The following is a 14,428-nucleotide window of genomic DNA, read 5'->3' on the forward strand; positions in this document are numbered from 1 at the left end:
GAGTCTGTCAACCCGTCAAATGGGATGGGCTGAAAACGAGTCTTCCGTTGAAAAAAAAAAAGTAAAATAAAATCCGATGGGCTAGACTAATTAATTATCACAAAACTTTACCACAAAGCAAAAATAAATGGGCATTTCTAAATACAAACCTTCAAATTTGCTATAGACACCCTACACTTTGTTTTTAATTATTATGAAATTTTCTTGCTACACTATACCTATAAAATTTACTATTGAAAAGAATGCAAACTTAACCTTTAAGTTTCATGTTCTATTTTTCAGAACGTAGAAAAATGAAAAAATTGGAAAATGAAGTGAAGGTAGGCAAGCCACCATGGTGGTCGCAGGCCTCGTCGGCCTCTATATTTACTTCCATTTCTTCCTTTTCTTCCTTCCTCATGCATGAAACCATAATAAGCGATAAGGACCGTCTCTTTCGCTCCCTATTTTCTATAATTTTTAAATTTGAGCTTAAATTTCTCAAAAAATTTATAAGTACTTTGTTTTTTAAGATTGTAAGATTTTTAGTCACTTTCCAAATTGACTTTTCGGTAGGCTTGCCCTGGGCCTTGAGACCATTCTCTGGGCTCAACTAACAGATGGCCCATAGTGTTTTTTTCCTTTTTGGTTTGGGAATGACAGATGCCCCATAGAATTTGGCGGTCACTCTTTTTTTGGTTCCTCTGTTTTGAATAGGGATTCCTTGTCCCAATATAAGAAGGAAAACTTCATCCTTCAATATAAACGTAAGCCAAGCCAAAGCTATGTGTCCCATTGTCCCGTTCGATCGCTTTGCTTAATTTTTCTTCAATATTCGAAAGTTTTGCTTCATTTGTTCTTTTGCACTCTGTTTAATTTGAATAGTTTGGGGTTGAAAGAGCTCATCAACCATGACGGCTTTGAAAGGGCTTCTTCCACCTCCGGCAGCAACCACAACGGCTTCTTACGACCACTCGAATGATCCGTGGTTCAAGCAGCGCTTCGGTTCTGCTGAGGCACAAAGATCTGCTGCTGTCGTCAAGCCAATGCCTGTACCTCCTTACTTGAAGCGTCAAGGCTTTGTTCCTAGGAAGGTGGAGGAGTTTGGGGATGGGGGTGCTTTCCCTGAGATTCATATAGCTCAGTACCCTCTTGGCATGGGCAGGGACAAGTTGTCCAAACCCGGTACGAACATACTTCCGGTTACAGTTAATGCCAGGGGGAATGTCAGCTATGATGCCATTGTTAAGCAGAACGAGAACTCGAAAAAACTTGTCTACTCACAGCACAAGGATCTTGTGCCAAAAATTTTGAAGAACGAGGATGAGGAGATGGATGATGCGAATGAGAAAGAGGAGGAGTTGCAGAAGGAGATTGAAGAAACAACAGCAGAAACAAAAGCTGCGCTTGAGAAGATTGTGAATGCGAGATTGAGCACTGCACAGCCGAAAAATATAGCCAAGCAGTCGACTGGCTCGAAAATTTTCAAGTACACGCCATCGCAGAAGGCAGCGGCGTTTAACTCTGGTGCCAAGGCGAGGATTATCAGGATGGCGGAGATGCCTGTGGACCCACTTGAGCCTCCTAAGTTCAAGCATAAGCGTGTTCCGAGGCCTTCTGGGTCCCCGCCCGTGCCGGTCATGCATTCCCCGCCACGGCCGGTGACTGTGAAAGACCTGAACGATTGGAAGATTCCACCTTGTATTTCAATTTGGAAGAATCAGAAAGGGTATACGATCCCACTGGACAAACGTCTTGCAGCTGATGGGAAAGTCCTTCAAGATCTTGGTGGTCTGTTTCTTGATAATTACGCAAAGCTTCAAGAGGCTTTGTATGTAGCAGAGCAGAAGGCTAGAGAGGGAATTGCTATGAGAAAAAAAGTTCAGGAGGAAATGTCGACGAAGGAGAAGGAAAAGAAAGAGCAGGACTTGAGGATATTAGCTCAGAGGGCTCGTTCCGAGAGAATGGGTGCTGCAGCCCCTCCTTCAATGCCTTCTAACAGAACAGCAATGGACAATGATGCGATAGGGGATTATGAGCGTCCAACAAGCGAAAAAGAGACTCATTATCCGAAGGAGACTAGAGAGGAAAGAGAAGGGAGATTGAAGCGGGAGAAGATCCGTGAGGAGCGACGAAGAGAAAGGGAAAGGGAGAGAAGGTTGGAGCCCAAAGATGCACCAATGGGGAAGAAAAGTAAAATTACAAGAGATCGAGATCGGGATATCAGTGAGAAAGTTGCCCTCGGCATGGCTTCTGATGGAGCAAGCAGAGGGGGAGAGGTTATGTATGACCAGAGGCTGTTCAACCAGGAGAAAGGAATGGAATCTGGGTTTGCCACAGATGACCAGTACAACGTTTATGACAAGGGCTTGTCCACTGCTCCGCCCACGCTCTCAACCTTGTACAGGCCCAAGAAGGATGTTGATAATGAAATGTACGGATGTGCTGATGAGCAGTTGGATAAGATTAAGAAAACCGATCGCTTCAAACCTGACAAAGGATTTGTAGGAGTTGCTGAGAGGGCAGGTCCAAGAGGGCGACCGGTCGAGTTTGAGAAAGATGCTGCTGAAGAAGCCGATCCATTTGGTCTGGACCGGTTCTTGACAGAGGTGAAACAGAGCGCGAAAGCCACGGAAAAGGTTGGAACAGGAGGGACAATGAGAGCAAGTGCAGGGTCTTCCATGCGAAATGGCTACGAAGGGGGCTCCAGCAGAACCCGTATTGGATTCGAAAGGGGTCGCTAAGCTGTTCCGATCAGCTAAGCTCTTGATCCTCGTTTCTTTATTTATTTTTGAGTTATCCGACCGATGGTATTTGACTGGCTAATCGCGAATGATCATATTCTTTTTGTTAGATGTTAAATTTTTAGAATTGCATCTGTTTAATTTTTATTTATTATCCCTGCTTCTTACCTTTTTTTACTTATTGCAGTTTCTCACCCATACAAAGCTCAACCATTCGTTGAAAATCTGACAAAATTTATACTTACATTCACTGGCTGGGAATGATGTTCCTGTGCAAAGGAAGCTGTCGTAAGGCAGAAAAGCTATTGACGCATCTTCTCAACATCCAAAACTGACACAATCAACATGTCATATATGAATGGATTAAAAAGTTCAAACATTACCTGCCACATAAAATTAGCAAGAAAGAGGAAAAGGAAAACCGGGTGATCTAAATAACAGAGAACTTCATAATACAACACTGAAAATTCGTTTTAAAATCATCAAGTGAGTTCTTGAGCCATCCATGATTTTGCAATTTATCATTATTTCGTAGCACCTGCCCCTTTGAGTTAGGGCGTTCCTAATTAGTATCCTGAATGAATTGGTATCCCAAACCACAGGTTTGCCTGCAAACAACATCCATGAATTAGAACTCGAAAAATAAGTCATTTTGAGGAGACACTCACTACTATAATCACTGGGAATAAAACAAAATAGTTGAGAAAGAATACCTACATTGCAGTTATGGATTTCCAGTGCTCACATGAAAATTATGTTGACAGAGCTGAAGCCATGGAAACTTTTAAGCAAATATATGACAATCAATTTGCTGTATATTTGGGAAGATTTGTCTCAAGGCAGCAGCATAGTTTGGAGATTTCGCCTGGAATAGGAGATGCAAGGATCAATATATAGAAAATCCTAAAAGCATATGAAATACATCTGCAAACATACTTAAGAAAAAAATATCAACACAAAACAGAAAGGAAGATGCACAACTAATCAATCATATATTTATATGTAAAAGAGTATTTGCCAATCTTCTTTGCCGCCTAAAAATCTGCTTTCTACATTCTTTGACCATATACCAGTTCATAGAAACAGAGTACCATCGTCCTGCCTTCATCGTACTACTGGACATGAAACCCTAGACGATACAAGCATGTATATGTCAGATAATGCATGCTTATGGAATCTCATAGCCACTATTTTTCCTCTTCTTTACCAGACATTGGACTTTCAACAAATAATCAGAATATTGCTACTACATTTCACCACTATACTTATGTGAGCAAAGCATTAGAGTTGCATGAACTCTAACATACCACCTTGCACATTTCTGAACACACTAATTTTAACTTCCTTAAACTGCAGCTAAGCATGCTGAAAGAATAAAATACTAGAACTTTAAATATTTTAGGTCCTTCAGGTTGCAGATAACCATACACATGGATTATTCTCGAGATAGATGGTAGTGAGCTTCTCTCTTGAACCAGCAACAACCTCAGCAATGCCTTCAACTGAGTCCATGCTGTTGTCATTAAGCCACAGGTCTTCTAACCTATACACAAGAATCCCATTAAAGGTAGAATCAAATATGAAAGACAAAACAACATCAAACAAACAGTGACTACGAGGTAAAACACATACATTGTTAGGTTTTCAATGCCATTCACTGACGTTAGCTTATTGTTTGATACATCCAAGATATGCAGGTTGACTAAGGTTGAGAGGCCTTCCATTTTTGAAATACCATTATGGCTCAAGTACAATTCCTCTAGAGCAACACACTCCTGGAAAAGAGGCGGGGAGTGAGTTTCAATATTTATACAACCAATCCATTAGAGAGTTTGTCTCAAAGAAACAACAGTGGACCGGCCACCCCGTACCTCGAATCCAGTCATAGAAGTTAAGCGATTGCTTTGTAAGCTAATCTTCTTGATGCATTTCAGCCCACACAAATTCACTACCTTAATTCGATTCCGCCCAAGCCACAGCTCTTGTAAATGTGTCATGTTCTGCAAATTCTCCATTACCTGATTTGGCATTTCAGCATACAATCATAACAAGGTGGATGACAGTTGCTACACTATCAATACAGCCATGTACATAATTTCAAATGCTCCTTGAAACTTTGCTGTTAAGAAAACTAACCCGTAATCTGTTGGAACCAAGCTCAAGAATTAGAAGCTCATGGAGGTGGTCAATCTCTTCAATCTTGGCAACTTCATTTTTGGAAACATAGAGCTCCTTGAGCTTGCTGGAGACCTTGGACAATCCATGTAACGACGTAATCTCGTTGAAAGAAACATCGAAAACCAAAAGCTTGATGAATATGGTAACATCGGGTATTTTCGTTAGCTTATTATCCCTCAGCACCAACTCCTGCAGGCCATATCAACTGTTAATTTTCCCGGGAACCAAACAAACCGCCAAGAAAATCACCTTTTAATTTCATTAAAAAAGAAAACAAAGTACCTCGAGACCGGACAGAGCGTCCCAACGAGAGATCGGCTCAACGGCGGCGTCTTCAATGAGGTTTTGGCGGAGAGAGAGTTTCTTAAGGCTCGAGAGGGTTGCAATCCGAGTGTCCAAGCTGGTGAGGCGGTTCGCCGTCACGTCTAACTCGGTTAGACTCGGTGGTAACTCGATCGAGTCCAGATCGTGGAGTTGGAAGCTGGTGAGATCGAGGACCGTCGAGGAAGGATCGTCCTCCATTGTCGGATCATCGTAGCCTTCCGAATTCGGAGCCGGTGGCGGTGCTCCGGTCTGGTCGTCCATTGAAGTGGAATGTGTTCACGAGGTAGCGTTTTGCGTTTGTTCTTGTTTTTGGCTTTTGTTTCCTACCCATTTTCTTTTTCTTCTAAGCCCGGGTTAACGTATCACCCCAGCTTTTGGGCCGTTCATATGGGCCGGACCAATTGAACATATTTAACCCTTTGTTTTCTCTTTTCGGGCCGTATGGTATCTTCTTTTATTAACGGGAAGATTTAAAATTAGGACCTTATTCGATTTAAAAATAAAAATATCACTAAATAAAGAGTTTTTGACAAATATAAGATATTTATAATATATTTTCACAATAGATTCATACACTCACAATAAGGCTAGTCACAAATGTAAATCGTTATGGTCATTTATGTGAGTCAAACATGAGACATCATCTAACTAAGTAGAGACAAATATCACTAGACTAAAGGCTAGTTAGTCATTAAACAAAGAGTTAGTTGTTCAAATTTATATTTTTATAATGTAGAGTATAGGTAGGGAATCATAAATTATGAGATGGAAATTGGTTTAATATACCCGAATTCAAGATCGTAATGCTAAAGATGATGAAGATAGAGAAGTCATCAAAATATGAAGTTTACAAAAATGAAGCTCGTCAAAATGAAGATCCAAGAAAGTGGATTGTAATTTAATATAAGTTAACTACTTAAAATCCAAATTGGTGATTCAATTACGATCAAACAAATAGAATAAACACAGTATCCGATTAATCTTATTCATGAAACAAAATAAAATTTTGTTTTGTTTTGTTGGTCTTCTTGCTCCTAACCGTTGCAGCCTTATCGTATTTTTCTTTATTTTTGTCAATGGAGTTAATGCGTCATATAAAAATCCAATTTTGTTTTGTGGTACGTGATTTTAAACCAAAAATAAAAAATAAAAATAAATGTCACCTGACGCGTGATTTGAAATGGAAGGTCACACGTGCCGCCCTGATTTTGAAACCCAAAACCAAAACCAAAACCCCTCTCCATCTCTCTCTCTCTCCCTCTCACCAAATCAAAGCAGCCATGGAAGCCATACTCAGAGACTGTGTTCAGCACAGTCTTCGCGATTTCATGTACCGAAACGCCATTTTCCTCTGCGAAAGACTCTGTGCCGAGTACCCATCCGAGGTGCCTTTTCTCCACCTACTCTTTACTCTTTTTCTTTTATTGCCTGTTTGTTTGGTTACCGAGAAATCCCAGGAAAGGAAAAACGAAGATGGAAAATTCGAAATGGAATTTTCTCTTCTGCTAGTGCTTCACGGCGACCCTGGGGAACATTACCGCTTTTATCATCATGATCGATGCTTCGTGTTACTTAACCAACGACTTCGTTAAGATTTTACTTATACGGTTATACCTGAGTAATTCAGTGTTCTGTATTTGAAATCTAGGGTTTTAGGGGTTTAGAATCTCTCGAACATTTATATTTACCCAGGGTTCACATTATTCTTTTTCTGGAATAAAATGTTTTTCTTTGAGGATAAGTAATTATGTAGTTGAATTAGTTCTTTGCTTTGCTATTAGCTTTAAATTATTGGAGCTCTGGACTGCGAATTGTTTTTGGTAATATTCTTTTTGCAATGAAGCATGAAGCTGTGGGTATTTTGAAAATGGGGTTTCTTAATGTGGTTTACTTTCCACAGTGCCACTTTTTTGATAGAATTAATCAGATTGGTTATGCCACTTTCGAAAGTTGACAGAAAATGTATCCGTTCTAAAATTTAGAACTGTCTGTTGGAAGAAGTTGTGTTGGTGACCTTTTTATTTTCCGGTTGAATGGGTAGCGCTGTTTTTTCAGTTTGTTAATTGTTTATGGACTCATTGACAAGTTGTTCCATTGCAGACAAATTTACAATTGTTAGCTGGCTGTTACTTGCAAAGCAATCAAGCTTATGCTGCTTATCATATTTTAAAGGGTAGGCAATGTCATAGTTCATATATTGTTCGAGTATATTTTTATTTTTGTAGTTTCTTTCTTTCTTTTTAATTAAGGGTTTTATTTAGTGTTTCTCATCACATGGACCTCTCCTCTTCTTTCTGTTGATTTTTATGAAGGAACACAAGTGGCTCAATCCCGCTACTTGTTTGCAATATCATGCTTTCAGATGGATCTTCTTAGTGAAGCAGAAGCAGCATTATGTCCTGTTAATGAGCCTAGTGCAGAGGTATCAGAATCAAATTGTTTGGAGCATTATGTCTAAATTAAAATTTATAATGTCACTTGTTGAAGTCTTACTTCATATAACACAATGTTCTTCAGGGTTTCATTGTTTTCTACTGGAATTGAATGAATATACCCTTTAGACATTATCATGTGATCGAAACAGCAGATGACTTGCTCTTAATTATTTTTGCAGGTTCCAAACGGTGCAGCTGGTCATTACCTTCTGGGGCTTATTTACAGGTTTGTCTTCTTTCTTCTGGAGCTTCTGCGGATGTAGCCAAAGGCATATCTACTTTATAAGTTTCTTGAAAGGGACTTTCTTGTGATGATGGCTAAACTTTCTAAAGGACCACTATATTGGGATCCATCTCAGTATGATGTCAGGCAAAAGAGCATTCCAGTACAAGATGTATTTTGACAGAATCCTATGATTTTATGAAGCTGTACTCAATTGTGAGAGGTGAACAGTAGTGGTAGTGTTGTACCTCCTAGAAATATCTTTTGGGGTATCATAGGCTTGCATGTAGTTCGTCCTAGTAATGTCAGGTAAACTTTAGGTGGTGCTTGTGAAATTCTTCAGATTCATGTCCTCTTCTAAGTTGTTCCTCCGTCTCTCTGGTTGCATGTCTCTTGGGATAGAATAGAGGACTTTACTGTGTTGTATTAACTTAGGTTTGTTACCATTCTATGGAATTTGTAGCTTATCATCCTGCAACTACTTCATTATCTCTGTTTTTTGCATCTTATAGTTATTTCATGCCTGGATTGTATGATCATGTCAATTTTCTGTTCTTCTATAACATTTTATGCATATGATGCATGCCTCTCATGATATTATTGTTTATAATTGGTTTTGTTCTAGGTATACTGATAGAAGGAAAAGTGCCATCCATCACTTCAAACAGGCTTTGACTGTAGATCCTTCTATGTGGGCTGCATATGAAGAACTGTGCGTGCTAGGTCTGGACAATGTTACACACATGACTTCATATTTTTTTTAGTGCAGCACTTTTGCGTTAATCATTATGCCTCTTTGTCTAACAACTGATCATTTTGCTAAGATATCAATCTGGATGCATGTAACCATTTACCCTGAATTGGGAAAATTCTAGCTGGATATTTATCCTAAAGTCAAGCCTTCGCTTGATTTGCAAGTTGGAGAATAAGTGAAGGCTTCTCTTTCAATACATATTTAAGTTAAGGCTTTGTATTTCCGTTGTTCCAGGTTCCGCTGAAGAAGCAGCTGTAGTTTTTGGTGAAGCTGCTTCTCTTTCCATACAAAAGCAGCATCTACATCATGGATTAGCTTCACAAAGTTTACTTACCTTAAATGAGGACTGTAATTTAGTTTCTGGTAGGAACTTTAGCTCGGAAGATGTTAGTCAGAGACAATTCAAGCACATGCAAGGAAATAACATAAGAGATGTGTCTGGAAATTCTCATGTTATTTTGGGAGGAGCTTCTGGTCAGCCTGTGAATGGCAGTTCTAGCCTATCTTTCTATAACACTCCTTCACCAATGCCCATGCAGGTATATATAAGTTATCTCCTCCACTTTTGTTCTAGTAGTCCTGCATTTATTGCTGTATCTCTTTCCTTTCTTCCGCTGCCCAATATTCCTCTTGGTTTTGAATAATATGATATCTGTTTTGGTTTGCAATTATGGGTGAAGACCTCTTCAATTAGGTTTTGTTTTGAAAGAAAACATTTGGTAATTTACTCTTAAGTTTGTGTCATTATTCTAAAGTAGACCATCTCATGTAGGATAGTTGCAAATATTGCCTACAAATGCATATGCGATGGGCTTTAGGATTTATAAAGTTGTGGCTTAAGGACTTAGGGTTGTAAGAGAAGAATTATGGTTTAGGGTTTAGGGTTGTAAGAGAAGAATTATAAATTTGAAAATCCGATTCCGCTGGCTACTGTTATGTATAAAACACCTGTGTCTCTAAAATTAAGGTCTTAAACTTAAAAAATTCAATGCTAGAGTGTTTAGGGCATAATCACTCAGTTATGTAAGACTTAGTTGTATCAGAAATAAAACATTGAAACTGGTATTTGTCAAAATCAAAATATACACACAAAAATCAGCTAAATCCTTTTCTTTTTGTGTCACCATTGCTCTTACTGCCCCTGTTTGCAGTTGTCAGGTGTTGCTCCACCAGCTCTGTGTAGAATGGTACAGCCAAATGGCCCAAATATGAGCACAGGTACTGATAGCTCTCCGAGATCAACTGTAAACTCTACCATTCAAGCCCCTAGAAGAAAGTTTGTTGATGAAGGAAAACTGCGGAAGGTACAAGGCCACTTATCCATAATTTAAATAAACTTGCTTTCTATTGATATAATTCTTCATGCCACTGTTGCTAACATAAATTAATTATCTAAGTGTATGTAAGGTAGTTCATTGTTGTGTAAATTGCATGTGCCTTTACACTTTTTTTCTTCAGATATGTGGACCATGCTTATGAACTGAACTGAACATGGAATTTGTTGTGAAACTGCTGATTTCTGCGGCCTGTTGGTTTTCTTGGAGGGAAATTTATGCATGGAGAGTCTTTATTTCTTTTAACACACATGTTATCATGATATTCAATGTAATGTCTTTGACTCAATCTGACTTCTTCAAAGTTTGCATAAGGGCTGTTGTGTAAGTTTGCCCTTTGGGACCATTTTGCTGTTTATCGTTGTTTGTTAGCACTTACTCAGTAGTTCCAAACTTTTATGCCTTCCTTGTTTTAGAGGTTTAATGTGGGCTTATGCTGAGGTTATTTATTTGTTGCTGCTGTTGCCTTTGGTTCATTGATTTGGTTGCATTATTGTAGTTTTATATTTCCATCGTGGATATAGCAATTGGAATTTCTGCACTTGAGTAACTCTGTATATTATTTGGTGGAATTTTCATTTGTTTTCCTGGACATATTGTGGTCAATGAATTGTTGAGATGATTTGTCTTTCTCTTTCAGATTTCAAGCAGGTTGTCTTTTGATTCTGGCAACCGACGGAGCAATAGACTTGCTGCCGAAGCAGGGGCTAACACTAATGCAAGTGCCTCAATGACAGCTGGAAATGGAACTATCAATTCATCTAAATATCTTGGAAGTTCCAAGCTGAGCTCTGTGGCACGTTCCTTGGCAAATCGAAAGGGACAGCCATGGGCCAATGAAAATATTGATGAAGGTGATGCATCTTCTCTTTTCTATTAATAGAGAACCAACAAATTTGCATGATAGTGATTTAAGTTTGTTCAGTTGCTTTGCTCATCTAAGTTCAGTAATGTTTCCTGGCTAATATGAATACGTTATTTTTCCACTCTATGATACTGTTGATTCCTTGATGTTTGCTCTGTCCAATGGCTTTTCAGCTGATACTTGTGAAATTTAAATTTGGGTTCTATTTAGGGATGCGCAATGAGACATTCGATGATTCCCGTTCAAATACTGCAGCAGTAGCTTCTGGTTTTACTCCCTCTAGTGATAACAGATATCTTGAACAAGAAGGAACAACCTTGTCAGGTAGTGGGGGTATTATGAATGTTTCAAGAGTTGTCACTGGTGCTTCAGAAATATTGAGCCTTCTAAGAACCCTTGGGGAGGGCTATAGACTTTCCTGCTTGTACAGATGTCAGGTACTACTTGGTTATTGAGTGTAATATTCTTTTCCTCAATTGAGGTTGTATTTAATTATCTAATATTGACTGTGTTGCACAGGATGCACTGGATGTCTATCTCAAACTTCCATACAAGCATTACAACACAGGCTGGGTACTTTCCCAGGTAGTTGTCTAAAAACTTCTTGGCCGGATTTCTATATTGTCTCCTGCTCTGATGACCTTGTATGCAGCACTGGAGAATACTTATACTGAGTACAGATTCCATTCAACCATTTCTGTTGTTAGTCTTCCACAATTTAGGGATATTGCAGGAGATACATTCGTTTGGTGGAGGTCTATATAAGTTAGTTAGCTAGTTTGGAACACTACTAGAAAATAATATTTTCACATTAGACCTGATAAAGAAGGGTTGTTTTCACTTCATTCTTACAAATCTTTCTATTTTTTCAATATCTCATTGTCATCAGTTCAGAACCTGATTAATTTCTCGTCACATGTTCATCTCATCTTTGATAGTTTGGTCTTTTATGCTAATTTACAAATAAAAACCCTCCAGAAATAAGAACAGTGATGAATTTATTTGAACTTAATTCATTCTCTCTTTTGTTCTGCTTCATTTATTCCTCCATGATTTGTAGATACCTAAACCTTTGTTCTCAATATTTCCATGCAGACCAACTCACATTCCTTGCAACTGCTCCCTTAATGGTTTTTCCCTACACATTTTAATACCTGCATATAATTGACTATTTTGGCATTCCTCAACTGCAGGTTGGAAAAGCTTATTGTGAACTGCTAGAATATGCAGAAGCTGATCGAGCCTTCAGTCTTGCCCGTCAAGCATCACCTTACAGTTTAGAAGGAATGGATATATATTCCACAGTTCTCTATGTGAGTCCCCATAATGATGTTTCTCAAAATTGAAAATAGTTTTTTCTTATTTCCGCTGTGGGGTTACTCCTTTGAATTCTGCTGAGATGTATTCTCTATCTTCAAATAAAACAATATTCGCACTATGGTTAGAAAGAGGTCGTGTGTTTAAGACGATTTATCGTATCTATTACATGGTCAGTTTACTCCGGCCAATCATTCTGAATGAAGCTTGGTGCTTCATTCATTGTTACTCTGTAGTTTTTTCTCTGTACCTACAGATGGCCTTGTTTTTGTTCTGCAAGCCCTGATTTTCTTTTCTCTAGAAATAGGTTTCTTAATCTTTATCCATGTGTTTTTTAGTTTTCTAGGTGCTTAATGTTTAATTGCTTCCCTGAAAATTATTCTTACTCTTTGCAGCATGTGAAGGAAGACATGAAGTTAAGTTACCTGGCTCAGGAACTGATAGCAACCGACCGCTTAGCTCCTCAATCTTGGTAGCTATATCACAGTTTTTGAAATAATACATGGCATTCTAATCTCAGTTTTCGTTTCAACATGTCGATCATTGTTCCTTGCATCTTTCTTATTGAATGGGATTGCAGGGTTGCAATGGGAAATTGTTATAGCTTGCAGAAAGACCATGAAACTGCTCTCAAGAATTTCCAGCGAGCTGTTCAACTTAATTCAAGATTCACATATGCACATACCCTTTGTGGTCATGAGTATGAGACAGCCATTTTCTTCCTTTAATCATTTAATCCGTAAAATTGAAATTCTCCTGGATGTGGTTTCTGATTTTGATGGCTGATATTGTCTTCAATTATCCTTATCTGCAGATATGTAGCTCTAGAGGATTTTGAGAATGGAATAAAGAGCTATCAGAGTGCACTTCGAGTTGATGCAAGGCATTATAACTCCTGGTATGGGCTTGGAATGGTATATCATCGCCAAGAGAAGTTTGAGTTCGCCGAGCATCACTTCCGGACGGCTTTCCAAATAAATCCTCGTTCTTCTATTATTATGACTTACCTTGGCCAAGCATTGCATGCTTTAAAGGTCGCATTCCCTATATCCATTTTAACATTATGACTTCAGGAAGTTTGTTTATTTACTGACCTTTTTTTAATTACAATTATCTGGAATGTGTTTAAATCATATGACAGAGAAGTGAAGAAGCGTTAGTGATAATGGACAAGGCTATTATAGCAGATAAGAAGAATCCACTTCCCATGTATCAGAAGGCTAACATACTAATGAGTTTAGAAAGATTTGATGAAGCTTTAGCAGTGTTAGAGGAGGTTAAAGAATATTCTCCTCGTGAAAGCAGCGTCTATGCGTTGATGGGTAAGATCTATAAGCGACGTAACATGCATGAGAAAGCAATGCTTCATTTTGGTTTTGCCTTGGATTTGAAGCCATCAGCAACCGATGTTGCTACCATTAAGGTAATTTGGGCATACTTTTTATTCTTTCAGTTGTATCTTGCTCCTAGGGAGCAAAAGAATTTTGCTCTGCTCATCCCTTATCATCTCTTTATGTTCCAACAGGCTGCCATTGAGAAGTTACATGTACCAGATGAAGATGACGATGTGTAGATCTACGAATGAGAAGTCACTTGTTTTTGAATTTCAGAGGCTGAGAAGATTTGGCCCCGAGTAGTGGTCTGCTTGTGCTTTCGAAGGTGTATGAATAGCCTAGTTCATGAGACTCTGCTGTTTGGTCGGGCACCACATCCAGTCTGCATATTATAGAAACTGACCTCAGTTTTGTAGGTGATTCACATACAGAGGGCATGAATTGACACAAGCTAATAGCGGCCATACTTGTACGGGCAGTTGTATCATGATGTTGAGAAAAAACTTATTGTATGATTAACTTGAACTATAATGTTTATAATTGTAATTTGCATGGCTCTGACACAAATTGTAAAAATTCATAATTCATTTGCACTATTATCCATTAATACGAGTCTCCACTTTCTTCATCGGTCAATCATGCAAAGAGGGATAAATATTTTATGTTACAGCATAATCATTAGCTGAAAGTTAGATGTGATAAAAGATATTGAAAATGAGCTTTTTTATGTTTTGCGCCTCCCAAAATCCAAGTGATACAAATTGGAAGGAAAATTAAAATTATTTTCCTACCTTTAGCAACGGTTAAATCTATCCGCTGTAAAAGGATTCTATAGCTGCAGTTAGTGACGGTTTTCTCCGCGGCTAAAGAAATTTAGGCAGTGATATCGTTAAGAAAAGTACATGTACCGCAGCTAAAGGTTAAAAACCGGAACTAAAAAG

At 38.6% G+C, this 14,428-nt stretch overlaps 3 protein-coding genes across 4 annotated transcripts; 2 read left to right on the forward strand and 1 right to left on the reverse strand.

Annotated features, from left to right (window-relative positions):
- Positions 1–751: 751 nt before the first annotated feature.
- LOC103340838 (SNW/SKI-interacting protein A) lies at positions 752–2,783 on the forward strand. The gene has a single exon (XM_008244293.3). The coding sequence runs from the start codon at positions 891–893 to the stop codon at positions 2,721–2,723; it is 1,833 nt and encodes a 610-aa protein (XP_008242515.2). The 5' UTR covers positions 752–890; the 3' UTR covers positions 2,724–2,783.
- Positions 2,784–3,055: 272 nt separating this feature from the next.
- Positions 3,056–5,557, reverse strand: LOC103340839 (Leucine-rich repeat (LRR) family protein). 2 transcript variants are annotated; one of them, XM_008244294.2, is made up of 7 exons: positions 5,184–5,557; positions 4,860–5,090; positions 4,595–4,741; positions 4,356–4,498; positions 4,152–4,266; positions 3,441–3,588; positions 3,056–3,331 (listed from the first exon to the last, which is right to left on the reverse strand). In XM_008244294.2, exons 1-6 carry the CDS (start codon positions 5,484–5,486, stop codon positions 3,508–3,510), a joined length of 1,020 nt encoding a protein of 339 aa, XP_008242516.2. In that variant the 5' UTR covers positions 5,487–5,557; the 3' UTR covers positions 3,056–3,331; positions 3,441–3,507. The 2 variants fall into 2 exon arrangements, with proteins under 2 accessions (XP_008242516.2, XP_008242517.2); XM_008244295.2 differs by having other exon boundaries at positions 3,437–3,588.
- Positions 5,558–6,413: 856 nt separating this feature from the next.
- On the forward strand, positions 6,414–14,115 carry HBT (CDC27 family protein). The gene is made up of 16 exons (XM_008244292.3): positions 6,414–6,610; positions 7,326–7,398; positions 7,538–7,647; positions 7,840–7,886; positions 8,509–8,606; positions 8,872–9,176; positions 9,789–9,941; positions 10,612–10,825; positions 11,047–11,273; positions 11,356–11,421; positions 12,030–12,149; positions 12,549–12,625; positions 12,734–12,853; positions 12,968–13,187; positions 13,295–13,576; positions 13,679–14,115. The coding sequence occupies exons 1-16, from the start codon at positions 6,506–6,508 to the stop codon at positions 13,724–13,726; spliced, it is 2,265 nt and encodes a 754-aa protein (XP_008242514.2). The 5' UTR covers positions 6,414–6,505; the 3' UTR covers positions 13,727–14,115.
- The last annotated feature ends 313 nt before the right edge of the window (positions 14,116–14,428 follow it).

This window comes from Prunus mume, linkage group LG8 (assembly GCF_029339155.1).
Source record: "Prunus mume cultivar Tortuosa linkage group LG8, ASM2933915v1, whole genome shotgun sequence".
NCBI classification, from domain to species: Eukaryota; Viridiplantae; Streptophyta; class Magnoliopsida; order Rosales; family Rosaceae; genus Prunus; species Prunus mume.